This window comes from Plectropomus leopardus, chromosome 18, assembly GCF_026936395.1.
Source record: "Plectropomus leopardus strain MGB_pleo_1.0 chromosome 18, ASM2693639v1, whole genome shotgun sequence".
NCBI classification, from domain to species: Eukaryota; Metazoa; Chordata; class Actinopteri; order Perciformes; family Serranidae; genus Plectropomus; species Plectropomus leopardus.
In genome coordinates this window covers 1,885,783-1,913,532 of record NC_142193.1, presented here as the reverse complement: position 1 = coordinate 1,913,532, position 27,750 = coordinate 1,885,783, and the positions used below count along the sequence as shown (strand labels likewise).

The window sequence follows — 27,750 nt, the reverse complement described above, 5'->3', positions numbered from 1 at the left end:
ATGTAACATTATGGGAACATTTTATATAAGAACACTCTGATCTGTCACCTCTAAGCGTCACCAAAAATCCTCAGTGTTGCAGTTATGACGTTAGGTCTTAGTCAGCATTTAACTTTCAGGAATATTATTTGAACACCCTTGAACATCTGTTCATTAGATTAAAACATTAGATTAAAATGTTTTATTTAAAACATTATTGCTACTTGTAGGTGATGTTAGCCAGTGTTGTGGGAACATTCTCTGCAAGCTGGGATATGCATAGTATTTATACATCAGCATCATATACCAAAAACAATAGTTCAGCCAGTTTGTATGACAGAGCCACATCTTATTTGCAAAGCAGGAATTCAATAAGAGCACAGATACTGACAGACATGTTTTTTAAAAAACAGTTTATTTATGTTTGATTTATTTAGGAGTAGAAGGGTACGACAGCATAAGTTAGACTGTACATTGAAAGCTTGTCTATCTGAAAATAGCAAAACTGGGAGAATTTTTTATTGTATTACTTGATATGAGGAGAACTAACTGCTTGAGTGGCACCATTTAAAAAAACCTAAAACAGTATAAATCCTTGTTAACATGATTGGAGAGTCGAGGCAGAGCTTGGAAAAGGAGGCACTAAACATCAGTATATTTGGCAGATCATTTGCAGATTTTTTTTTCCTGACATGACTAAACATACATTTATAAGACACTGGTATTAAGAGAATTATCAGTCAGTGAGTTCATCATTTTTTAACACGACACAATACAGTCATGGCTGTGGAGCAGTGCTGTTGCATAGTTCCGACTATGGAAGGTGACACTGTGTCCTTTCACAGGTATTTACAAACCAAACATGTACGAAAAGGCTTTTCACTCAATTATTTAACCAGAAAACACATTTTTGACAGTAAAGTCAGCTTCACAGGACATACAGAAGAGGAGGGTACGAAAGCACAAGTGTCAGAAGGCAAAGTCAAAGGCAGAGTCTGGTTCATCACGGCTGAACCACAGAGTGACGCGGAGCTTAAGGAGCAGAAATCAAACAAGGCCTTGTGATTCAGAGAGGGTTCTTCCCTGTCCCCAGATCAGCGTCAGGTCGGGTGAGACGGCACATGCCCCCATGGGATGTGCTGACAAATCCACATGGGTGCTGGAAGGCAGATGGTGACTCAAATACAAAACACTAAGTGTCAGCCGTCACAAAGCCGGGACCACAGAGAACACACGCACAGCTCCTGAGCAGCCAGCTGACAACTGAGAGGACCTCGTCTGGGATGTGAGGCAGAGAGTTTTTTGGCGTTGGACTCTCAGTAAGCTTCAAACTAATTGCACATCACATCACCCAACAGCCTCTTTGAGACGGCACAACACACAGTAGTCAGTTAACTGCTCAGGTGTTTGAAGAAAGACATGAGGTTTGAACGTCTTTCAGGCCTTTTTTTTTTAAATTCTCAACCCCAATTCTGTGATTTAGGGTGAACGATACAAAGAGAGAGAGAGTTGGCTGTTGGCGCGAGCTGCAGGCTTCTCAGCCCGACATCCAGCCTAACACTTGTAACAACTTTATTTAAACATGTTATACAAGCTTGTTTGTGTAAAAAAAACACCAAACCCTTTAAAACCTGGTCAAATTGACTCGATTTCTTTCAAAAACGTACAGAAGGCAATGAGCAACTTGGTAAAAAAAATGACCCAAAAATGAAAAGAAATTAATAAAAAGTACAAGAGAGAGTTAGCGCAACAAAGGGGAAAGTTAAACAACAAAAAAGAAAATTAACCTGGTAAAAACATTGTTTAGAAATTACAATAATTATGTTAAATCATTTCAAAAATAAAATAATTAATATAAATATAGTTAAAAAAATATTTTTCTAAATCTACTTATTTCTTACATCTTGTGGAACATTTCTTGCCAGGTTGCTGTTTTTCCCATGTTTTGTTTTTTTATTAATTTTTTTTTTTTTTTGGCTTTTCAGCGTTATTGGATCGGACAGACTATCAGTGAAAGGAGGGAGAGAGAGGGGAAGACATGCAGCAAAAGGCAAAGGTCGGACTCAAACCCGCGGCTGCTGCAGCAGGAACATAGCCTTCGTACATGTAGCACCTGCTCTACCAGCTACTGGGCGGCCTTTCATATGTCTTTGAAAGAAATCAAACCAAATTGCTGAGGGTTCGAAGGATTAAATACTTGTGAAAGGTGTTGAAAGCAGCACAAGAAAAGTGACGTCACTCCAGGTTTCAAAGGGTTAGGGGATCAAAGCAGCAGTGGACAGTCAGCTGCAGCAGAGCCACCACTGCTCTGTCTTTGCTAGAGAATTAGGGCAACATGAAAATAAAAAAGAAGTAGGGAACTGAGGTTTTCCTTAAAAGTTAGAGTTTGATCTCAGAATGTATTTAAAAAAAAAAAAAAAAAACTCAAATGAAAACGTAACAGCTTTTTGTAGCTTTCAAACACATCTCTGGGTCTTAATCAGTGATCGGAGCCGGCTCAGGAGTTACTCTGGTCCCATGACAGACATAGATCTCTGTCAACAGACGGTCTTTGGCGTTAAAGCTGACTGCGATCCTGTGCACACTCCAATCACCGAGGGAGACCAAGAGCTCCAAAATGCATGTAATTCAGTCCCTGCAGGATGCTGCGATTGCAACAATTAATGCAAAATTAAACTAACCCTCGTCTATTCTGCACAACCTTGCAACTTTATCCAATCACCTACAATTTTCCTCAAATTTGACCAATCATTGTAGTTTCACCAATTATAGCAAGGCCCTGCACAACGTTTCCAAACTCACGTCCCTGTTTCTGTCAAAGTCCTGAGTCAGCGACAGCATTGGACCAGCCAAACTTTGATGCCACCTCTGCTGGAGTCAACAGTCCACTAAACCACACTGTAACCCACCAAGTCTTTATCATCATATCCTTCCACATGATTTGAAAGCACACAATACCTGACGCTGACTGACATTTCTTTAATATAATGTCACATTTCTTTTCCTTGTTATTGGTCTCCAAACAGATCAGGAAGGTGAAATCAGGAACATTAGGACATAAAACCCCTAAACCTCCTGCGAAATCCTCAAGAGACTGCAGAGTGTGCCTTTTAGCTTAGATTTGTTTTTTGGTTGTTTTTACACATTCTGTTTCAGTAGGTTCCAAATGAACTTCCATACTTTAATCCATTTTTCTTTCTTCCTGGAGTAGATTCACATTTTGAAATGGATCACCAAATTCAAAGTTTTTCCTCAGATTTCTGATAAACCTCACAACTCATATCTTATTTAGTCCACTTAGTTTTCTGCATCCATCTGAAAAGAGAGACAGTTTAGCACGTGTTATGGAAAGATGTGACTCCTACAAGTTAACTCTGAAAGCCTGGGCCTGAATTCGGAGCCCTGATCTTAAACGACAGTGAAATGTGACATCACAGAGGCTACAGAGCTAAGACAGTCTGACAGCATGAGGGACATCAGCACTAGTTTGTACAGAGTGGACAAAGGCCGTGTCAGGGAGCCGGCTTGTTCTGCTATGACTTCATGGTGTCTCTTTGTTTGTGCAACAACAGGCTTTCTTCTGGCCTCAAGTCATTACATGACACAACAGTCTGGATCCAGACTCTGCTGGGCTTTCAGCCTCCGGCTGTCTGAGCAGCAGCAGACAGGACGCAGTGTGTTTGTGTCTCACACACAGCTTCGTTCAGATGCGGACACACTGACAGAGAGGGAATCAGGCTGACTGGCTCCACACAGTTTGTTATTCACTGAGCTGCAGCTAGATGCTCTTGTTGGTCAACTTCCTCTTTCAGAGTTTGGAACACACACACCAAAATTAGCCACGTGACTCCGCTGCTCCATGCTAACACACATGTTGAGGGACAGAGGGCACCTTGTTAGTCTGGGGGACAGGAAGGACTGAGCTGATACAGCTCGGGGACACAAGTGGCTTGATTTGTATCTCTCAATGTATCAAGTCTTGCTTACAGTTGTAATTAGTGAAGAGCATGGGACTGCGAATACCTGGGTCTTTATGGAGACCCTTGGGGGACATGAGCAAAACCTTTTTTTTTCTTTTTTCTGGTGATTATCATATAGTTTCTTGTTTTCACTTTACAATGACACGGCAACGGTCATGAAAACGCAAACTATGGACTCCGGGTTCCAGAGTGTAATCTTTTGAAAACGCCGCCCCTTCTGTCACCGTGTAAACTGGAAAGGTACGGATCCTGTGAGCATGATGACATCACACCCACACTTGGTCTTCTTCTATGGTGTGACATTACAAAGTTAAACCACCAACTACTGGCCTGGCATGCACACTACAGCATTTCACTGTTTTTGTGCATCCGTGTGCATGAGGATCATTCTCACAATGTTATCATATTCACATGGCTCTTTTTTTAAAAAACGCAAAGGACAGACTTAAGTTTAGTAGTTCTCGTAAGAAACTGGCCTTATACTCCCATGAGGCCCTGACACACCAGGCCGACTGTCTGCTGTTGACTGATGATGAACATCAATGAGCGTCAGTTGCTCTAGATTTTGTGATGTGTCTTCCAGTGTTGGCACTAGTCAGACAGTATGCTGAGTCAGTGTCAGAGCCCGCTGGTGAGAGAAATCACTCTGATTGGCAGTTCAGCCCAGCACACGACAGGAAGTAAGGAAAATAAACAAAGAGCTGAGGTAAAGAGAGCGAGATCCAACAATCTTGTTACATAGGTAGGATTTTTTTTTTGGCCATTGAGCAGAAATACTTTTAATTATTCACCGGTGTTTTGCTAATGTGTTAACTAGCATCTTGAGTCCTTTCTGTCAGTCTTCCGTTTTCTCTTTTGAATGACCTCTGACACAAACACAGAGCGGACCTGCTGTTGGATGTAGTCTTTGCAGTGTGTTCGAGTGCAACGTTTTGGCTGAGACAAAAGCAACAGGAGGCAATGAGTCAGTCGGCCCTCTTTCTTTGCTCTCGGTTTGGTGTGTCTGGGCCTACAGGCTTCATAGGTTGGTAGTAAAACAGTTACAGTGTGGACAGTTGCACTGATAAAAACTGAGACAGAAGACTAAAAAAGAGGCTTTACCGCGTGCAGTGTAGACGAGACAGAGGAAGGTTGGAGCGATCAGTCAGGTGGGGGGGTAACTGGGGCATATTCAAGCTAAAACAGGGTGTTATTCAGTCTTCAGTAATTAGCTGCCATTAACATTCACAACACAACTATACAGACATGAGTAAAAAAGTAAAAGCTTGGCTAAATTATGTAGAATGTGTTCTAACACAAACACAAGAATATGCCGTTTGTTCAGACGGGATCAATAAAATTGTTCCTGTAAAACTGATTTGAAGTCTGCTCAGTAAAAAAAACTTCATTACTAGTGAAAATTGGTGTGATACATTTTTATCATCTTGACGTTTAGCCTTCTATGTATGCTGAAGTGTTAGCATGAACCAGTGGAGCCAGGACTTTAGTGTTCATGGTCCAAAACTCGTCTGGAGGAAGCTGAGTAATGGGACGAAACACCCTGAGCCAGGCCTTCTGTTTGACATAAACACCTCCGAAAAAAGTTCAAATAAAATAACACTCATGGTCATACATACAAATGTGTGTGGGGGGTTACATGAGCTGTTAGAGATGACAGTGAGGTGGGTGTGAGAAATACATACTGATAAACATGAGGAGAGGAGTTCAAGTGAACTGTACAGAAGCAGAACACCACAGTAAGATCAGCCAGCAGATACACGGTCTGGCTGCATCCCATTTGTTTTTAACTTAGGATGCGTGCAAAGAAGGGAGAGACAGACAGCTCTAACATGTACCTTTTTACAAAATAAAAATAATCTGGGACAACAAAGAAATACCAAGCCCTCTCAGTACTCGCAGTATGATACATAACACTTGAGGAGGTAATCCTACTGGGAGGAAGAAGTAGAAAAAGAAGTTTCCAAGCCTCCACAAGGCTTCACTGATCATTTGGCCATTTTCAACCTGGACCACAGCGTCCATCACTCTTTCACTTTCATAGAGCCCCCTTAAGATGCTTTCAAACTGAAACCTGTGCAACTGTCGCAACAGTGCCAACAATAGTACATGACGGTTACACGTGACACAAGACATTTTTAAGCCAAGGACATCATGTTTTTCAGCTTACATCTTGTGCAGTATTTTCACACATTACTAATCGTTGGAAATCTCTTTTTAATCTCCATTCATCTTTAATGTTTTTGGAAATAATGGATTCAGCAGGATTGAAAAGATCTGTGTCTTGCAGCTTTACACCACCGCTGTAATGCAGACAGACACTGGACACATTTACATTTTGGGGTCGAACAGGATTAAAGACAAAGCAAGCAATATTTATTTTTTTAAAAAAAAAGAAAAAAAAGTTCAATAGAAACTTATCATAGACCCAGTGTGCCCTTGGTATGAAAATGTCGGGGGTGTCTGGGTTATGTTTTTTGTTTTGGAAAAACATCAATTGCACACAGAGAACATGGCAGTAGGAACGCAATGTTACGAGCCACACCACATTCATGGTATGGGGTGGGGGGGTGGGGGGCGCCACTGAGGATCATAGCACCAACAGTGTTTGACCCACAGGTGGCTTTTCGCCTTCTAAGCCCCATTTCTACCAAGCAGCCCAATTCAGTTCAGTTTGGTACGCATTATTTTTGTTTCCACTTTAGGATGTTGTGACTGGTACCTTTGGAACCAGTCCTATTTTCCATCGCCTCTCTGCTGAGGGTGCCTCACACACTGATACAGTACTCAAAGACTGGGTCAACAAAGACAACAAACACTGCAGTCTGTTGATTGGTCGTAGAGAATCAACACTATAACTATAAAATGAAAGGATGTTTGCATCCTCTAGCAGCAGCTGTAGACTGGGTCAAATTTTCTGGGCCAACTACCAGCAACTTTTAAGATGGAACGTTTACTTGTAATGTTATTCAGTGCATTTGATGACGACATAAATCCATCAACACACCTTAAATTTCAATATGACAACTTTGACCAGTCCATGTGTTTTTATTGTCTCTCTTGGATGACACACATTTTTAGTGATGAGGGATCTTCAAGCATTTAAAAAATTATATTACTTGCAGCCGAAATATGTGAACTGCATAAATATTCTAATCGCTTACTTAAAGAAATAAACATGGCGGAACGTCGTTCCTGTGCGCATAGGCAGCACTAAACCCCTACACTTGCCTGACAAAGAGTCAATACACAAACCTGCTATTTATAAATATCCCATAGAGAGAGACTCTCACTCCAGCCTGCTCTTTTTTGTTCTGAAAATGTTGTGACAAACAAGGTGCGGGCTTCACTCTCTATCACTGGTGAACAAGGATATACAGTGAGTGCTGCTGGACACAGAAATGAGTGACTGATTATCCCGCCCACATGTGAGCGTACTGTCTGCGATGGACACATTTCACAGATCCAGGGTCTAGGTGCATGTCTGTGAGGGTTACTTTTGATTCTAAAGGTACTATAATGGAAGTTTTTGGTGGAAATGGGCTCTTGATGTTCTGGCATGGTGCACATCAGCTCCAAGGTGCACTGGGTGCTTTAACCTGTTTATTCTTCCTTGCAGGTCTGGATGGCATATTGAAATTCAATCATGATTTGATCAGAGACAGCACCAAGACTTCTAATACCAGGTGGAAAATGCAGATGTCATTATCCAGATAAAACTTCTAGATACAGATCAAATGGGATCATGGTTTGGACTGTTTGTTGATTGGTAAAATATGGTCCTGGTTGAAGATGGCCAGAGTTCTGCTTTTGAAACATAAGAAGTCGTCTGTGCTGGCACACACTGAGAAAAAGACACCATGAAATCTGTCTTTTTTTTGGGGGGGGGAGCGATGGCATGAGAGTTCTGCTTGGCTTCAAATCACAGAGATGTGGGGTTCACAATGTGCCCTGAGAAACAGCTAAATAAAACGTGTCACTATTAACCCTGCGCTAGCTACCCTCATAGCACGGTGTTAAATTTTACAAGTGGTCTATGTATCCAGTTAACTGTAACAGAGTCCATCAGCAAATCCACAAAAGTGTAAACCCCTATAAAATATAAGTTAAAGAAAATGCATAGGTACATACAGTATATTCATATATTAGAAAAAGAAACGAAATGATTAGAAACCTAGAATTAAGTGGACTTAACTGGAATTCCCATCTGTGTGTGTGTGTGTGTGTTTAGCCCAGTTCAGACCAATGATTTACGATGAGACCTAACCATTTCAGAACACCGCAAAGAAAAGTTACAGCAGTGTGAACTGACTGGTCTCAGGTTGACTCAGACTGGCTGATGGCGTTACTGGCAACACAAGCGTTTTAAGGCACATCACCTGTATCAACAGCCAATCAGCTTTTAGTGAAGTCCACTGGTCAAGTCAGTTATCTGTCCGCAACTGGTGTCTTGAAGCGGCATTTTCTGACAATAGTATCCTCCGTCACACCCTCATTTACATCCCAGCAGCTGTATGCACAGCTGCCGGTCACTGTCCTTACAGTGTGTCACTGCTGCTGCTCGCCATATGTGCTGCATGTCACAAACACACACACGCACACACATATGCTCACTGACTGATAAAGCGCTGCTGGTTATTAAAATTACTGTGGTATATTTACTATAATTACAATCCATCAGAAGTTTAGGTTGTTTTATGTTTTCTCTGTTTTTTTCAGCGGCCTACTGGAGGTGCAGCTGTAGCCAGTATCTCACTCTCACTATCCTCACTCGCATTGTTAAGATGCTTATATTCAGCTACAAAATGAGCCTGAAAAGCTGGAACAAAGTACACAGTGTTGTTGCCATGGAGATGGTGCACCACCTAGTCTTGTTGCATTGGCAGATTTTTAGAGCGTTGCAGATTGGTGCATTGCAAGCAAGTTTAAACTTGTCTCGTCGCAAATCTTTGGTGTGAACTGGGCTTTAGTTCCACTGCCCACAGAGGAAATCCCCACAGTGATGTCATCACCAAGTGTCAGTTGAGAGCAGATGAGACAAAACAAAAGAAGTTCTGAAAAGGAAGGCAAGACCTGGCAACAGTCGCTGATGACGGGTACTCAGTTACATCTATTTAAAACAAGGCCCTCCCCCTCTCCTTCCCTAGCAACAGTGGTCAGAGCAGCAGAGAAAAGAGTGTGTGGCTGTGAATTAGAGAAACACACAGAGGAGATGTCAGAGAGATTGACTGCAGAGTGTGGACGGGGGGCAGAGTGGGGGTTAGAGGTCATTTACAGTTGGGGGGGGCTCCGAGCCAAAGGTGGCTGTTAGAAGTCACAGTGAACGAGCTCAGTAAGGCAGAGAGCAAGCGTGGGGGAATGGCGGTAGTAGTGGTGGCTTTAATACACAGTCAAAGTTCAAAAGTCAAGGACGGAGGATGGGCGGGTGGAGGGGCAGTGGCCTCTCCTCTTACAGGCAAGAAAAAGGCACCTGGACACCCACTTTCCATCTGCCTCCATCCATCCCTCCTCCTGCTCCTGCTCCTGCTCAGTTCCCTCACTGCAGCATCAGCTGCTTGAGGTTGTCGTGCAGGATGGTGTCCTTGACGTCGCGGAACACCAGCCGGATGTTCTCAGTGTTGATGGCTGTGGTGAAGTGGTGATACAGCGGCTTCTGCTGCTGCTCGCGGCGCTTTTTGCGAAAGCATTCCACCAGGAAGCGCTGGACGTCGGCCAGGCTCGTGGGGTCGCCCGAAAACTCGGGGAAGTAGTCTTTAATGGAGACCTGCTTCACCTTCTCCTCCAGCAGGTCCGTCTTGTTCAGGAACAGGATGATGGAGACGTTGCTGAACACCCGGTTGTTGACGATGGTCTCAAAGATGTTGAGGGACTCGCTGAGCCGGTTGGTCTGCCGGTCCTCCATCAGCACCTGGAGGTGTTACAATGCACATATGTTTGCTGGGGTTAAAAGTGACTGTGACGCTGTGTGTCTAGTATGAGAAACACCTGACGTTTGTTTGAGACTGACGTGAAAAATGTCACTACTTAGAACCACTACCTTTGCCTTCCTTGCCAAAAATGAAATATGATAAAGCAGCTGATAAACTCTCATGCTGGTGTGTTCATAAGGGGATTAGTTTTAGATGCAAATTTACAACAGGGAAAACAAGTTGTGGTGCTTGCAGCTTTTCTCATTGTAATGTGAGATATTTCATTCAGAGGAGTCTGAGTACTGTTGAGTTTCTCGGTCTACATCTGTGACAACCTGTGTGTCACCCTGCCCTGTGGAATACATCCATCATGTGATGTTCAGTGAGCCTAAGCACACTGTGTGGCTTCCTGCCGACTCACCTGGTCGTATTCAGAGGAGGAGACGAGGAAGAGGATGGAAGTGACTGAGTCGAAGCATTCGAACCAGCGCCGCCTTTCAGAGCGCTGACCGCCCACGTCCACCATCTTGAAGGGCACGTTTTTAATCTCAAAGTTGTATTCATGGATGCCCTTAGTGGGTTTTCTGGCCAGGAGGATGTCCTGTTGGCTGGGGAGGTAGTCCTGCAAGCACATTAAAGATTGATTCTTCTTCTTTTTGGATCTATGTCATATTCAATAACGTGGTTTTTAAGCTGTGTTGGTACATTTTAAAGTCTTTCATTTTGACAGGCATATTTGTCTTGTACATATCTTCCAAAGAAACCTATCCAAGACATGAACTATAAAAAAAAAAGCAAATCCATCAACACAATCAACCACACACACAAACATACACACAAGATCTACAAGAAATGTAGATCCTTGTGTTTTAGATTAAAAACTGTGCACACGCTTCTCTTGCTGGTGCTTTGGGGACATCCCTGCTAAATACTGCATTCCTAAAATACCAGAGCGCATAAACAAATGTGGGACTTCAAGAGTGTGTGTGTGAGAGTGTGTTTGTGAGGGGGGGCAGGACTTGGTCGTTCTCCATGATCAGTTCAGAAGACTTAACCAAGGCAAGCCAAGGCAAATAAAACAAGTGCATCTTTGACTATTAGCTATTGACTATTACCAAATATTATGAAATGCTCCCAATCATGTTTTGACTGTGTGTATTTGTATATGCACGTGTGACTGTACTCTGGCTACACCAGATCCAATTTCACAACATTCCAGAGGTGATGACTCATCACTAACACAGACCATGATGGCGTGTGTACGCTTTAGACACAACACACTCACATATATGGTTTATAGTCTGGGAAAAACACCTACAAATAAAGAACAGTTCTCCCATGACAAGTTGAGAATAGTGTTTGGTTTGAAACTCAAAGGCTCTATTCATACAACTAAAGGGACTTTCACACCTTTAGTTCAGTTCCTTTGTTTGGCCAGAAGAAAATCATCCATTGTTGCTAATTAATTTGGTACATTTCATGTAGACTTATTTAAGATGAATAAAACAGGAGAAGAACTTCCACTTGGGATGGGGCAACATGTCGCCCTCACTATTCAAAATCCTATTTTGACAAGTCTCAGGTCACCTGGGTGGCTGGGTTGACGGTGACAGTAACAAGCACAGCATTCTCTGGAAAAAATGTTTCAGCTTTCAGCAAGCATTTTTAAATGCTGATATGATGACATTAGTTTCAGGTAGAAAAAAGGTGCCTGTCTCCTGACCTCTACTTGCTAGCCTTTATACTGTATGCTCCTCTGGAATTTAGGGTTTGTTTACACTGCAACTGTTCTTGCACAAAATGTTAAACTTTTGTCATGGTTTTGCTGTTAATTCACAGAACAACAGCGTTTCTGGGGGGTGAAAACCCAAACCTTTGAAACTGGGTTCCAGGGTGTAATCTTTTGATAACGCCACCCCTTCTATAGCCGTGTAAAGTGACAGTGTGCGGATTCTGTCACAACGGTGATGTCAGGACCGCACGACATGCGCATGGTGTTTTTCTATGGTGTGTCATTACAAAGTTACACCGCTACTGGCCTGACATGCATACTACAGCATTTTCATTTGTTTTTGTGAATCTGTGGGCATGCGGATCGTTTTCACAATGTTATCATACGTTCACAGATTTCTTTTTAAAAAAAAAAACACAAGGAAAGGAATTTTCATTACTTATCATTAACTCATTTAGAAACAGCTTAGTAGTTAAAATATATATAATCACATATACTGACTTTTAAATATGTTACCACTCAGAGGTTGGGGAACTGACAAGTTAAGAAGTGTCACTTTTTGTTTGTGGATTTTTTAACATTTATATGCAACATGAAGAAAGTTACACATAAATCACACTAAGAACACAGCCCAGTGTGGAGACATGACCGAGGACAGGAAAACAACAGTTTCACTTCTCTATTCAACAAACTAGCTCAATTCTCTCACACCCATCTGCACCATCAGCCACTGCCTCCTCGGGATCTGTGATTGGTGGAGCCTCTGTTCTGTGGGCGGGACTTACCGACTGTCCGAGCTTTTCCAAATTGTCCAGGAAATACTTGACTGACTCACCCTGAGGGAGGGAGACAGAGAGAGAGAGAACAAACTATGATTGCTGTGTGCAGAGTTGTGATACCACATACTGTAAATGCACCTTAACACCAGTCTGTCACAATCAGGTGTGATTATAATCAACTCTGAGGGCTGGCTTTAATATCACACACACTCATATCTGTCTGCGCACAAAATGTACCTCTCAAAACCAAGCTTTAGAAAATGGCATACATTAATATCATTTTCTACTTTCATTAAGCTTATTTTGAACCACCATCAGCCCTAAACATATTTCAGTCATAAATATCAAATAGTTAATATTAATATTAATTCAGAATTTTAACTCTTTCAATGCCAGGTTTTTGTCATGATACCACTATGTTTTCAGATGGAAAAAAAACACAAAAATGAATTATTTTCAATATACTACATGTAAAGTAGATGTTTTGTTTTGATCATCATTTTGATCATTTTGATCATCACAGCCTGGGATATGTCAATAATTTGCAGTGACTCTGATTGTGACAGTGCACCTAGTGGAAATAGCATGTATTTTCTCCATATGCCACATATGGCAAAAGTGACGTCATAAAATGGAAAGGAGTAAATTGACAAATTCCAAGGAAAAATCCCAAAATGACATCCAGAAATAAAACAATACATGTCTTTACAGCTTTGGGATCACAGATTGCAGTTGCAGAGGATGCAGTTTCCCTGAAAATGCTAAATTGTAAACAACTAATCCCTGTTAAAATCAGAAGGGGGAGAGCTAGTTCAAGTTAGCTCTAATGAGCTGTAGGCCACAAATGACAGTTCACAGAGGTTTCATTGAGTTAAATTATGATGCATTTAAGCTCTATTCAGTAAAAAAGAGGATAGTGAGGACAGCGCTCCAAATTAACTTTCCAGCTCCTAAAATAGAAAATCAATACATGGTGAATGCTATTATCGTGGCGGGCAGCCACAAATAAGTGAACGTGTGGGAAAGACTGCAATACATTTTTATCACGAATATGCCAGATTAATTACATTGTTATGTAAGTTTAGTTAATGCTAATAGCTGTATTCACAGGGTTACATTAGAAAGACCAATGCAGATTTAGCTAACTGCACTCTAAATCTAAGCTGCTCCAAACAGATGCTTGGCAGGCTAATTTCCCTGCAGGACAATTATAGATTATTATCCTGTGAGCAAGACACTGTCAGACTACAATCTAAAACTGTGGAGACTAGTGAGAGACAGATAGAGGAAGGAAGGGTGTGGGGAAGCAGAGGGACAGAGCAGAGAGAGAAGCAGCCCTTCATTAGCTTGTCTGTGTCCATCTGTGTGTGCTCAGCAGCTGCAGCTCGGCTCCATCAATTGTGAGGACGGGTCTTTATCTGCTGCCGTCAATGCTCGTCTGTACACTCAAAGCCCCTAAACCTACTCACTGGACCCACAGTCACATTCACACAGCTTTCAAAGTAAGCATCATGGACGTCTAACTATGCGACACAGGGCAAACACTGAGGAGATATGGCTAAATCAAAGCACATCAGAACCAAGTTCAATGTGACTTTGTTCTGTATATAACATCACAGCTTGCAGTGGAAATGCGATGATGACATTCAGTTCAGAGAAATAGATCAACCAAGCTTACCAGCTGGAACTCTCGGCGGCGGTCATAGGCGTTCTGGATGCCCTGGTCGGCCCAGAGGGCCCGGATGGACGGCAGGTAGTGCTGAAAAACTTTGGGCTCCACCATGCCGTGACCGTGGGCCATCACCGACCGGGTGTCAAATGCCATCATGGTGTCTCCATGCCGCTGGTTGGACGGGCTGCCCCATGGGATGTGTAGCTTCTCTCGAGCATCCACCAACACGCGAATACCTGAAGTAAGAGGGAAACACGTCAGACTTGTATTCGAGTCAACATTACTCATTTCTCTACAGATTCCATTACAGTCTACATTTCCTTTAAAATCCATATATATTTATATGTATATATATATATATATATGTGTGTGTGTGTGTGTGTGTGTGTGTATTAGAACAAAAGGATTACACAACACATGCAAACACTATGGCATTGGAGATGTCAAACTATAGACAGTTAGTACTTTTAAGCGAATGGCAGAGACTGCTGTATTCACTGCCCTCTTCTGTTTCCGAACTTTACCTAACCTCACTGACTAGCCGATCCACACTACTTGGCCAACCAAATAAGTCGTGTGGCCAACTGAAAGGAAATGTTGATTGCAGGGCTGTACCCGACTCAGAATTTAGCCAGTCGAGTCTGATTTGGCTGTTCAATATGAATATTTACCAATTTTGTTTTTTCATATAAAGTTTTAGAGTTTGAACGGGCTCAGCAGGATGTTAAGTGTGACAGTGGCATCCACTCGATGTGGTATACAAGCCAACGGCTAGTTATTGAACAAAAGCCAGAGACTGTGTATTATTAAGTTTCTATGAGCTATAAATTAAGCATTCAATTGCAATCTGATTGGTCCACTCAATGGAAACAATATCATCTCACAATTGTGTTTTATCAACATTTCAAAAATATCACTATGAAGACAGTTAAAAGGGCTGTGTTTGCGTTTGCTGCAAATAAGACACAAAGCATTTGTTGAATGCAACATCATTTCGTCTACCCATCGTTCTTCCCTGTAGAGTTGCTGTTCTGTGAAAGCTTGTTACCAGCTATGAACCAGGCTAAAGCTAACTGAGTTAACCTGAAGGTCCCAGACACACCAAACAGTCTTTAAAGAAGTACCGGCAACAAAGGCAAACTGTTGCATTGCCTCATGTCACCTGTGTTTTGGCCACAAAGCTGCACTTGAACACCCCACAAAGACTACAACAGATAGCCAACAAACAAGTACCTTCTGCTCCTATGTGACAGTGTTTACTGTCACATAGGAGCAGAAGGTACTTACTCTCCACAGCAGAAGACTGGAGTTGTCTGTATTCATCTTTCAAAAAGAGAAACCAGACAAACTACAGGACAGATTCAAGACGCTAGTAAACCAGCACATTAACAACACGAGCAGACAGTGAAAGAAATTATATTTAGCATGTGCTGCCAACAATGACACAGTAACAAACTGTTTCTGCTAAAGAGCTCAATCTCATGTCCTCTTGACTTTAGTCGTTTATTTACTTTACTCACTTCCATTTCTCTTCTTGTTCACTAAGCTGAACGGCCAATCAGAGTGATTTTTCCCGCTGACAGGCTCCGCCATCTCTAACACCAAATCAACATGCTAAATTGGCCAAAAAACAACCGATAAGAGCCATCTAGTGCCAACAGTGGGGCATAAATCTCAAAAACTAGGGAGACACATGCCCACCAACTGCCTGGCATTGATCAACGACGAACTCTCGGCTTGGTGTTTCAGGGCCCTGAAGAAACCAGAGATTAATCTGCAGGAGACGTTTGTCTGATAAATAACCAAAGCATGCCCCGCTAGTATTCAACCACAACCTGAACCTGAAGACAAAGCTGTTCAAACATAACATTTCTGCATCAAAACATTGCAGCCAGAGATTTCATATAGTGAAACATCAAGAAAAAGCTTACTTGGTTGAGCACACGTTTGTGTCAGGCTGTGCAGCAGCAGAGATGAGCAGTGAGCTGAGGCACTGAGTTTACATTAACGCTCTGTGAACTCTGCTTCACCCCTTCAAACAAGCCTGCTCTGACAATGCTTTATGTTCCTTAGCTGTCTGCAACACGTGGGTTAATCCAGCTCTGTGCAGTGTGTGTGTGTGTGTGTGTGTGTGTGTGTGTGTGTTAAAAGCTTAGGGATGAGTGTCTGTCTCCATTTCTTTGGTTCTTGTGTTGAGAGATGCAGCTTTCATGCACAAAGGCAGGCACTCTGAAAAAAAACATGAGTGCAGTCCAACTCTTTGTATTTCTCAGTTGGAGACAGACAACAGGATGTCAGACTTAACCAATGCATTACTGACAATTTATACTGACATCCAACATTGCCAACTACATCCTGTCACAAGAGTATTATTTCAGGGTTTAAACAGAGGGGAACAAGGGACTGCCACTGCCACAGTTCTGGTTTGTAAATCTGGTTTGTAATTTATTATTACAAACCAGATTTGCCAAACAATTCATGCTTTAAATTGCAGTTAACTGCAAATTTTCAAAAGTTAATCACAATTTATTACAATTTTAAATCACATTTTCAGTTCCATTATTTTGCATTACAAAACGGTTTTGAAGTCCGTATTGACAAGGTAAAGCAATTCTTACCAGATTGTCTTGATTAGGAATCAAATGACAGCAAAAAATGCATTGGACTAGCATAACATATGCATTTCTGTAAAAGGGAGAGTCATGGGAACCAAAAGAACCCATTTTCATTCAGATATTTTGAGGTCAGAGGTCAAGGAACCCCTGTCAAATGGCCATGCCATTTTTCCATTGCCAAAATTTAGCCTAACTTGGGATAATGAAAAAACTGACTCTTGATTTCACATTTTACATTAAACTTGATTACTACATATATAATCACTTTTTAGGCTGAAACAAAAACAGCGGCTTATTTACATATCAAGCGGACATAAATAACACTAGGTGGGTTTCTATTAACCCTCAATTTGCACAAATTGAAATTACCTAATGGAAACACTGCAATTTCAAAAACTTTCCATTTTTCATTTTTCCACTCCCACGAGGTGGTATTTCAAGCAATTCCAAAAAGATATATTTCGAAAAGCAATGGAAACATTTTTTTTGCTTTTCAAGGTCACATGACGCTATGGCTACATGCTTGTCAGTAGGAACTGGCTCCCCCATGATGCAGCAGGAGCTACAAGAGCTGTTATTACATCACACAACTCTTCAAAAGTTGAGCGGATCATCTGGAAGTTTTGAATTCACAATTCCTCTATGAAATTGTGGACTATCAGCTCCTGGAAATCCCTCATATGTGGCCACTCCCACGTATAAGGGGCTCGTCCCATTATGGCTCCATAACACGCCTACGTGGCCTTGGATTGGAAATAATGACGGCTAGTACGATGGCTGCAATAGAAATAAAGCTGCTAATGTTTTCAGCATTCATCACCATGTTTCTTGGCACCAGTTATCACCAGAGGAGAAGTCACAGAATAGCACTCAATGGAAAAACAGTCATCTTGCAATTGTTCCATCAACATTTAAAAAAAAATAGCTTAAGTGCAAAATTGTGTAATGGAAACCCCCTTATTGTCATTTAATGTCATACTCTTTAACCTCTATGGGCATGGGTCTGTCGCTGCAGAGTCCAACCAGAGATACTTGATCATTGACAGCACCTCATAATAATACTACATCGTGAGATCCTTGGGGAGGGGGGCGGGGTGTAAAGCAGAGTTGAGAAACAGTGAAAGCTCCTAAACCCCAGCAGGTCAGATTATTCCACCTGGATCTGTTAGGTTTAAAGCTGCTGTGACACTGGGAGGGTGAGTATCGAACTTCAATGTAAAATGTACCTACTGAATTACATCTGTACAAGAACACATTTACTTTGAATCTATCATTGCCAAATTACAGGACCTGAGAGCACATCTGGGTGAGATCACAATATTTAGACAAGAGCAGGAGGTGCCTTAAAGCACTGGAGTCCTGCTCCGGAGCTCCGAGGCCAGCACGGAGATCTCAACTTCAGACAGGAGGCATAAGTGCCTGAAGCTGGCCGTGGAGATCCACGACCACTTCATTGACTTCCCAGCAAGCCAAAACAATGATCTGCTGTGATGGTTTCGGCATCTGGTCTATTGTCATTTCTGCAGTATTTTAGTAATAGCTCAGAATCACTGCTAGACAAGCAGGCACACATAAACACACACACACACACACACACACACACACACACACACACACACACCAGCAGACAGATAGACATTGTGATTAGAGAAGAGTGTGATGAAGAGTGTGATTAGAAAAGAGGAAATGAGCAGACTTTCCTTTTTGTCGACGACATCACCCTTGAAGCTTCCTTCCAAAAATTATTAATTACTGTACTTAAAATTAAAATAATTTAATTTAATTTATTATTACTAAAGTTATTTCAGAGAAATTAAGTACCATAAAAAGGTACTGGTACCAAATTACAGGCACCGGTATTATAGTTACACTAATAGCATCAGTCAAGTTATGTGTGTAAGTTATACTCCTGGATCCAAGAAATATGGACACTGGGGTCTTTTTGACAAAAAGTCAAAAAGACCCAGTACCATTAATAATTCAGATTTTGCAATAAAACAACAAAACATAAAGTCAAGTCAGGGTGTAATGACCACTGCCTCGTCTACCCTTCAGGCAAACAGAGCTGAAACAAATAGGAAATGAATCATTTAGTCAATCAACAGGAGTGTGTTATCTTACCCATGTTGAATTGTAAAAAAAGTAAATAAATAATTTTAAAAATCATATTCAGCACGGACCCACACATGTACACTATGGAGTACAACAAAAGCTCCATGGGCCAAAAAAGGTATCCAAGAAAGCCCCACAATTATTAGATGCATTTTGCCTCAACAGCCAAAACAATAAATTAAGTGCTTTTTAAAAATCATCTGAAAAATGGCATGGCATTAGAACTTGGGGATTATCTCTCATCGTTATCTTCAATCGCAGGGTTGCAACGCTGTAAGATTTTTATTTTACAATAATCATCTCAGAATAGGTCATGGTTTAACTGGATCATGTAAGATACACTATAAAATTTAACAGACCACTTCACAGACCACTGGAAACGGATTATTGCACCGAGTAACTGTTGGAGCTTCTTAACTTTGCAAACTAGTAGTGTCACAACTGCTGTCAAACTGTCAGGGGCACACTTAAAACAAACAAACAAAAACTCTTACAATAAAATTTGCCAAAAATTATTGAAACCTGCAACACAACTTTTTAGAAAAGCTGCTGCGAAATCAGGCATTTCAGACCACGACAATCATAAAAACAGCCTGCAAAATCCTGGAGGTACTGGGCATTACACAATTATTACTGACCCAATGACCCTGAAAGGGATAAAAACATAAGTTTTTGGTTTGAGTTGAACTAGTTTTTTTTATCATAATTGAAAGCATTAATGAAAGTATATGTCAAATATCTGAAAGAGAGTGGAAGAAATGAGATGTTCACACACAGATGCATTTTTTCAGTACCATAGCCAATTGGCACAAATGTACAACTACAAGACAAATAGAGTAAATACTGCAAAAGACTCCAAACAAGCTTATCATCACACATTTTGCAGGCTTACATGTAGAGCAGCATGTAGAACAGAGACCTATATTGAATGCATTAATGATACCAGGTTTCTTTTCCTCTCTCGTCATAGTGGATGATCTCAACACAGCATTAAAACTGAAGGGGTTTCATTTCATGACAGCACGGTACAACACAAAACAACATGAGCAACAAGTGTGTCGATAGTGCGTCACACAGAGACCGCTGCTGCTTCCCCCGCCTGTTACCAAAACTCCCCTGAACCCCGACTGATTTAACTTCTATCCTGAAATGACACTGACAGTTTCCTTTTCAGTTTAACCACATCGAGCGTCAGTCACTTCCCCCTGACTGAAGCTGAGCAAGCCTTTCCAGCCGTCCACTTCCCTGTTTGCACTCATTCAAAGGGAGTTTACGTCAAACTGCCCCAACGAGCCCTGTGACATCATGGAAGTGCAAATAGAAGCTCCTCTTTCTGTAAGGCACAGGTTTATTATTAATCACCTCACACTGTGCAAAACCAATCGCCTTTGACTGGCTCTGATTGGGACAATAAATCTATGACAGTGGTACTGTTTAGTACGGCTGGGGAAAAACCCAAATCAGTGGGTGGTAGGGATGGGCGATATGGCTTTAAAATAATACCACGATATTTTTGGACCATATCCTGATACACAATATACATCCCAATATTTTGAAATCTCCTCTAAACCACTGTAAACTACTAACATAAATAATTGTCAAGTGCACCACAGTTACAAATGAAGCAACTACTGCCATAAAATACTTATGATAAATAAAGATACTTATGAAAAAAAAAAAAAGTTATAATAACGTTTAATAAAATACTGTTATGATGTTAAATAAAGAACAAGTTAAATGAAGAACTCATGAAGAACTTATAGTAAAGTAAAATGAAGTATTGTTTACATTAAAATTAGTGCTTTGATTTTAAAGGACCTGGCTCGTCTTGGGTCAAAGTGTTGATGTTTTTGTTGTGCTCTTGAAGCTTCCAGTCAAAAGCTGGATGTTAACGTTAGCAGACAGTTAAACTGTAACCACAGTATGAGGATTCATCCAGTGCGAGCTGGAAACAAACTAATAGCTCTCCAGTTCAGAGATTCATAGTATTTTCACATTATAGTCGTGCTCTAGGGTCGCAAAATGTGACTAAATTGTCATGGTCTGGAGCTCTGCAAAAGCCCTGCTTTTTGTGTGTGTGTCTGTGAGAGGCAAAGAGCTCTAGGAGAGAGAGGAAGACATTAAACGCTGTAGTTAGTGTCTTGTGCGGATTCCCCACTTTCAGTATTGCTGTCCAGCTCCTCCATGTTTGTTTGTTATGGTTCCGTGTGTTGTGTAGATGCTATAGATATTATATAATTATAAAAAAAATAATTTTTAAATATAAATTAATTAAATATTAATTAAATTAATTAATTAAATTATTTAAATATTTTTTTAATTTGTCAGGCGGTATATTTCGTCATATTGCACAGCCTTAGTGGGTGGCAGTGGGCAGCCTGTCACCTGCTCTTTACAGAATGCTCTATTAGTTATGTGAATATGCATGTGTCTGATTACTCAACACAGTGTACTGCAAAGTGATGTCACATTGCATCGTGGCAAAAGCTGAACAAACTTTAAGGTTATTTTGCCATGCGACCCTGCATTGTTCTACCAGAGCCTCTGCATCAGCATCCACACTTCACCAACACAAGAAGAAACCAGGTTACTTAGACATATCAGGTTTTTCAGGATACCCAATAACAAGTTCACATACAAACTGTAGTAACCTGGATACTGTAAATCTACATATACACGCAGCAGGTCAGTCACAAGGTTCATACACAATTTGGACAATACATTTTCATGACCTTGGGGCAATTTTTAGAGACCATACATTCTGAAACAACCATCAATACTCCTTATCAGTTCTTTTCATTAATATGTAATAATTTTCTTAAATATATATAAAAAAATAATGAATTCAGGATTAGGATTAGAACTGAATATTTAAATATAACTTAGGGACTTATACTTTATATTTTGAGATAGGGAAGGGGCATCCAACTTAAAATGGCTGTATTTTTTGTTCATTATACGAAGACGTGCCAGCCAGTTTGGAAGGCATGTTTTCTTTGAAAAAATGGCCTTTTTTAAATTTTAGGTAATTTTTTTTTAATTTCTTTTTAATTTTTTTAATTTCTTTTTCTTGGCAATTTTCTTTTTTAAAAAATATATACTTTTTTATTGGTGATTTATTGAAAAAAAATTAAATTTTTTTTTCTTGAAGGTGACTTTGAAGAAAATATTATGGATTTTTGTTCTTCTTTAAAATGTCAAAAAATCAAAAACTACCCAAATTTAACACAGCCAGACACTGTGAAAACAGAAATTTTTGTTTAATTTTTACATTTCTGATGGTCCCTGAACGCGTGTGCTATACGGGTACATCTATTTTTCCAAAACCTGGATATTACTATTTGTAAATTCCATGACTTTTCCAGGTTTTTCACGGCCATACTAACCCTAAGTCTTTTCAAAGCCGTAACTTACATAATTTAACTTCTGTTACGGTTCTGACAAACCATGGCTCACACTGAACATCCACTGTTACATTCATGGTTTCCCGCTCACCTGATGTCTACTTAACCTGCCTATCCTGCCAGTCCCAGGCACACAGTCTCTCTCTGCTCCCTCGCCACACACACTAACACTAAACTCTTCTGTAGAGCTGTGAAACACTCGGCTGTTTTGTGACAGTGTTTACATTTAGCTTTATTCGACCTGTGTTGTGCCCTTATGATCAACATGGCATCTTTTTAATTGTTTCTTATCTGCATTTGTCCAGGATTTAAGTCGGTGTGTGTCTCTGACTGTTAGTGCAGGGTTGATTACATTGCTTAAAACTGCTCGGTAGAACAACGTCAACTCAGCTTATGAAATAAACCCATACAGTAACTCTGACTAGTTGTGTTTGGACCTGTGGAGCTGGATCCTTTGTTGTATGTAAGAGCAGGCAGGATGTGGACTACAGCAGAGCAAAGACATGAGCTCCCCTAAATACATGATTTGTGAATTTATTTGGGATTGGGGTGGGGATGGATGGGTGTCTCAAACATTGGTAATATGCTATTTTTACCAAGCACTTCTATTTTTATGTCTTGGTCATCATGGATCATGCATGAAATCAGGCTCTATTGATGCATGGTTTGTGCATGACAGTGATTCATTACTTATTCAATCCAACACTAAAAAGATGAATGTAATGTCTGTTTGTAGTGTTCCAAACATTGAAGATATGAGTTTTAAAAATAAAACAACCAGGGTCCAAAATTAACACCTGCCAAGCGCCAAATGCAGGTAAATTTTCCTTCTGGAATGTGAATCAAGGATGGCTTATTTAGAAGACTACGGTTTAGTCATAGAGCTGATTAGATCGCCTCCAATAGATTAAGTTAATTTAAACAGGTAACCGTCATCATGTTCACTTTCTGATGTTTATAACAAAACAATTTTCATGAAAATCGGTGCGGAATTATGCCAGTTACAGTCAATTTTGTGGTGAAATCTGCATCTCTCAGAGAAATGTCAAGCTGGGGACACACTATTTACATTTCTACATCTATATGCCAGACTATCAAAGATACCACATTCACACCTACTGCCAATTTAGAGGCGCCCATTAACCTACATGTCTTTTGAATGTGGGAGGAAGCTGGGGATACCAGACAAAACCCACACAGACACATAGAGAACATCAAACTCTACACAGAAGGGCCTCCTCACCCAAAGTCCTAACCTCGCCCCAACCCGGGTTCACACGTGGGACCCTCTTACTGTAATGCGACAGTGCTAACCACCACACCACCGTGCCACCCCTGTACAGAAATATTCATGTGATAAAAATCTATGTTAATGGTCTCCACTGTGTTTTGGTGCTGTTTACAGGAACCCTAGTTCTAGGGTTTCTCTCTCTCTCTCTCACACACACACACACTCTCACACACACACACACACACACACACACACACACACACACACACACACACACACACACACACACACACACACACGCATGCACTAGGGCTCAATTATTTCCATGACGCTAAAACATGGACAGAATCGTAGTTTGACAACAAAAAAGGAACCATCTGTAAAATACAGAATATTGTGGATTTTCCTATCATGACCTAAGCCCTATGAACCAACACTGCTTCTGTCCTCTGCTCTCTGTCTCAGTGTTCCACCGAGGGCGGGGTTCAGCTGCTCCACACATACTGGGACCACTAAGTCACGTCAGGGCAGTAAATGCAATCAGCCAGCTGATCTGTGCTCCTGCTCTGCTCTCTGAGACTTGGCTCAGCTCTGCCGGGTCTGTCTTTAACTTGAATGTCAGCTGGTTTGACCATGGAGGTGCGAGTCACAACTCACTTGACCACAGTCGGTCAGTCTGGCTGGGTCAAATGGTGTCCTTCTGTGCTCACTGGTGGTCCAGAGACAGCATCTCATTTTTCTGCATCCAGCTAGCTGTAACTCCAAACTCTTGTGTTCAAATGCACTGCACTGAAACGACCCAGATCTACACTTGATGCATGACTACCATGCTTCTCAAAATAGGCTGTTAACACCTTAAAAATACATGTACGAAAACAAAATTAATTAGATTAATATAAATTATGAGGGAAAATACTTTGCACTTCTACACAATTACATGAAAAATTTTGTGGTTTTCAATACCACTCCCGATATCACAGGGAAATATTCCAAATTGACCTTGAGGGCTGAAAGATAAATATAATAATGCTATAACATGAGAACTTCTTTCCCTTTGGTCAGTAGCAGAGAACAGCGGTATGAACATTAAGGATAAGAGAGAGCAAGAAAGTTCAGCTGGTAGCGGTGTATCGATGTTGCTGAAAAAGAGTACTGACACCATTTCAAATATTCATGATCCTATCGATAATCCCACATTTTTGACAGCACTACTTCAGACAAGGTTACATTACTAAAGCTGCATTAGAAAGCTAGAAGTCAGGTTACAGCAAACAAAAACAGTTTTACTAAAAACATGTGTTTATAGTCATGATAAAATTAGCTCCTATCTGTCTTCTATCGCCCTTGCCTAACCGTGACAGGTAAAAGGCAAGACTCAGGGTCTATTATGAATGCAGAAAGAAGTTTTAGAGACTATTCAAAATAGTTTTAAACTGTATAAAAGCTAAAAAATCACCATGATGATTTGATAACAAATTTGCTAAAAGTCAAAACAGTGTTGCATAAGATGTAAAATCAGATTGAAAAGCTCCAGATTTCCCCCAGCAGAGCAGATTCAGATGCCAAACACCACCACTGATTTTCATCTGAGGTGATTTTCATCTATCAAGTAGATTTACTACAATATTCTTTGGTTACTCCAACTCACTTAATGGCAGCGGCTAAATGTCTATATGTGTTTTCCCTCCACAATCCATCTAATCATCAATTATCTATAATCATGTATACTATTGAGTGTCACACTACAGTTGGAACTGGGCAAAGGCATAGTGCACCATGGACAGGTCGCCAGATTATTACAGTTCTCCACAATAACTCGGGTTAACAAACGAAATGTATCAGCAAACGACACAGCAGACTGCTAAGTGTTAATGTCGACTGGAAGGTTGTGGCAAAGCTACAGGTTTACTGAAGTAATTCTGCTGCTTTTAGAGAACAGCCCAAACTACTGATCAACGGCCTGTCCATCTATACTGTGACACAATAGAGTGGAGGGAGTGAAGTCTCTCTGCCTGCCAACCTGGAAGTTAGCGTCGCCCTGGTTCCCTCATCAAAAAGCCTATGGGATGTCTCCATTGAATTTTGGATCATTGCAGCAAATAAGCTCTGTGGCAAACAAACGTTTATGGTACTTACAGGTTTAGTTCTGCAAGATAATTTTCACAAATGAACACCATTTTTGGGAGTTTTAAAGCCTAAATGCAATTGCCAGAGGTGAAACCCTAATGTTAGGCTAAAAAGAAACTGCACTTCCATTCCAAAACCTTACGTCACCACCACAACGAAGCTGTGAGGCCGCATACGGCGAGGCATGGCGTGATGATGCGAGTCTCATTTAGCCATTTGTTAGCAACTGCAATTTTTAAGACACACAAAAGCTTCAAAGTTCACAGTGGGGTATTTTAGGTCGTAGAACAAAACTCTAAAACTTGTGTTAACCACAGACTTTATTTAAAGCTTCTTACCAAAACGCCATTCAAAAAACCAACTGACTATGAGGTATCATTTACACAGCAATAGTTCTTGTATGAAACGTTAAAAACTTTGTTGTAGTTTGGTCTTATGTTCTCACATCAATGGTTTGGGGCTTGAAAACAAACTTTTGAAACCGGGTTCCAGAGTGTCATCTTTTGAAAATGCCACCCCGTCTGTCGCTGTGTAAACTGGCAATGTTTGTATCTTGTGAGAATGATGACATCACAGCCACGCTTTGTGCATGCAGGTAATGTTCTTCTACAGGGGCGATCACACCAAGACACATTACTTGAAAAGCATTGCCAGAAAAAAGCATTGTTTTCCTATGGTGCAGCGCGCCCGTTGGGGGCTCCTCTCTTTGTTCAGCGCAACATGTTTTTTTGGCAGTTTTTGGGTGTGCATACAGGTTAAAATATTCATGCGGTATGCACATGCAGCCCCACTCCACAGGTGCTCCCAGCTGTTGTCCAGATGCACCTCCAAGGTGTTTTTGGAGTGGTCGCCCCTGGGAATTGTGTGACGAGGGAACCTGAGGTGCTGAAATGCTAACCCCTTCTTTAGGTTTTAGGAGTTTTCTCTGGTCACAGAATTTCCTATTTATCATATAATTCTTATAACCTAGGTGGATGCAAACGGTTTAGAGACACCAAAGTTTATTCAAAAAGCATTAACATTGTATATTTTAGCACTGCACTGCTAACAAACTGCAAACATGCTTGCATGTCTTGTAAAAAATAAAAATAAAAAAAAAATACTTGCAGGAAATGAGCAAAATCCACCATCCTAATGCTGGTAAAATATGTAAGTGGCTCCCAGAGTTGCTTCATTCACTCGCCTAATAAACAATAGCTATCTGTTGAGTGGCTGGTGGACTTTTAATCAACCAGCACAGTGGCAGGTGGACAAAAAAGTTCATTTCTGACCCTGATGAGTTGTCAAATGATGCTGTAAGTGTGCAGCAGGGTGACTGAGGGCGCCGTTTAAATGGCCAATGTGTCAACTTTAAGAAAAGCTTCTGTCATGTAGGAGTTGAGTTAGGAAGGCTGCCCATTACACGACAGGCATGTTTATAGTAAACAGGCTCAGTTTCAAAGCATTTTGGTGTCATTTTCTCTCCATACACAACCGAGGGATGTTTCTGTGATAACAGGCTCTGAGAAAACTCAATATCAAACCATTGTGTACGTGGTGTACAACTCAACATTTCATAAAAATATAATACGTGGGAAGCTCTGAATAAACACAAACAACGACCTCGTAACACGCTCAACCGTGCCCTGTAGCCCCACTGTGGACACCAACATAAACATGGGCGTTTCTCGGTCGCTGAAGCTGCTAACCACACTGGCTTTGTCGAACACAAAGTGCCCCTCCAGTCGGCTCAGCTGCAGCTAGCATGGCTACCAACTTCCCACTCAATACTCTCCACAGCCCAAACTAGGTGACCAATACAGAGGTCAAAAACCAGCCAGCACCCACATATGACACACAAAGTATGCTCAGCGCAGACTTACCTTTTATAACATTACTAAAAATCGTGGCTCTGAAGTCTTCTTTGGCCTTCTGATCGAAGTCCTGCCCATGGATAATGCGCATCTGCTTGAGGAAAGTGGACTTGCCGCTCTCGCCTGCCCCAAGTAATAAGATCTTTACTAACCTTTTTACATACGTTTTATCGCGATTAATACACTTATCTATCTCTTTAGACTTCCGTAACTGTTCTGCCTCGCCGCTTGTGAGGAGACAGTTAGGAAAACATACAGATAAAACGGAGCGGGACGGCAGGAAATCCGCCATCTTTGAAACAACTTCATCGATACAGCGAGGAGGGCTGAGCTCACCCCAGCCCGCTGCTGCCTTCAGGG

The 27,750-nt window shown here is 41.1% G+C and overlaps 1 protein-coding gene across 1 annotated transcript; it reads right to left on the bottom strand.

Moving 5' to 3' along the window:
- Positions 1–375: 375 nt before the first annotated feature.
- Positions 376–27,750, bottom strand: gna13b (guanine nucleotide binding protein (G protein), alpha 13b). Its single transcript, XM_042505851.2, has 5 exons — positions 27,400–27,750; positions 14,055–14,284; positions 12,383–12,433; positions 10,287–10,487; positions 376–9,864 (listed from the first exon to the last, which is right to left on the bottom strand). Exons 1-5 carry the CDS (start codon positions 27,680–27,682, stop codon positions 9,493–9,495), a joined length of 1,137 nt encoding a protein of 378 aa, XP_042361785.1. The 5' UTR covers positions 27,683–27,750; the 3' UTR covers positions 376–9,492.

Bases quoted from the DNA above. Each gene is read 5' to 3' on its own strand.
- gna13b (XM_042505851.2), bottom strand. From the start codon at position 27,682: ATGGCGGATTTCCTGCCGTCCCGCTCCGTTTTATCTGTATGTTTTCCT. The intron at 14,285-27,399 runs GTAAGTCTGCGC...CTCTTACTTCAG, and splicing joins TTTTAGTAATGTTATAAAAG to GTATTCGCGTGTTGGTGGAT. The intron at 12,434-14,054 runs GTAAGCTTGGTT...TCCCTCCCTCAG, and splicing joins GCCGCCGAGAGTTCCAGCTG to GGTGAGTCAGTCAAGTATTT.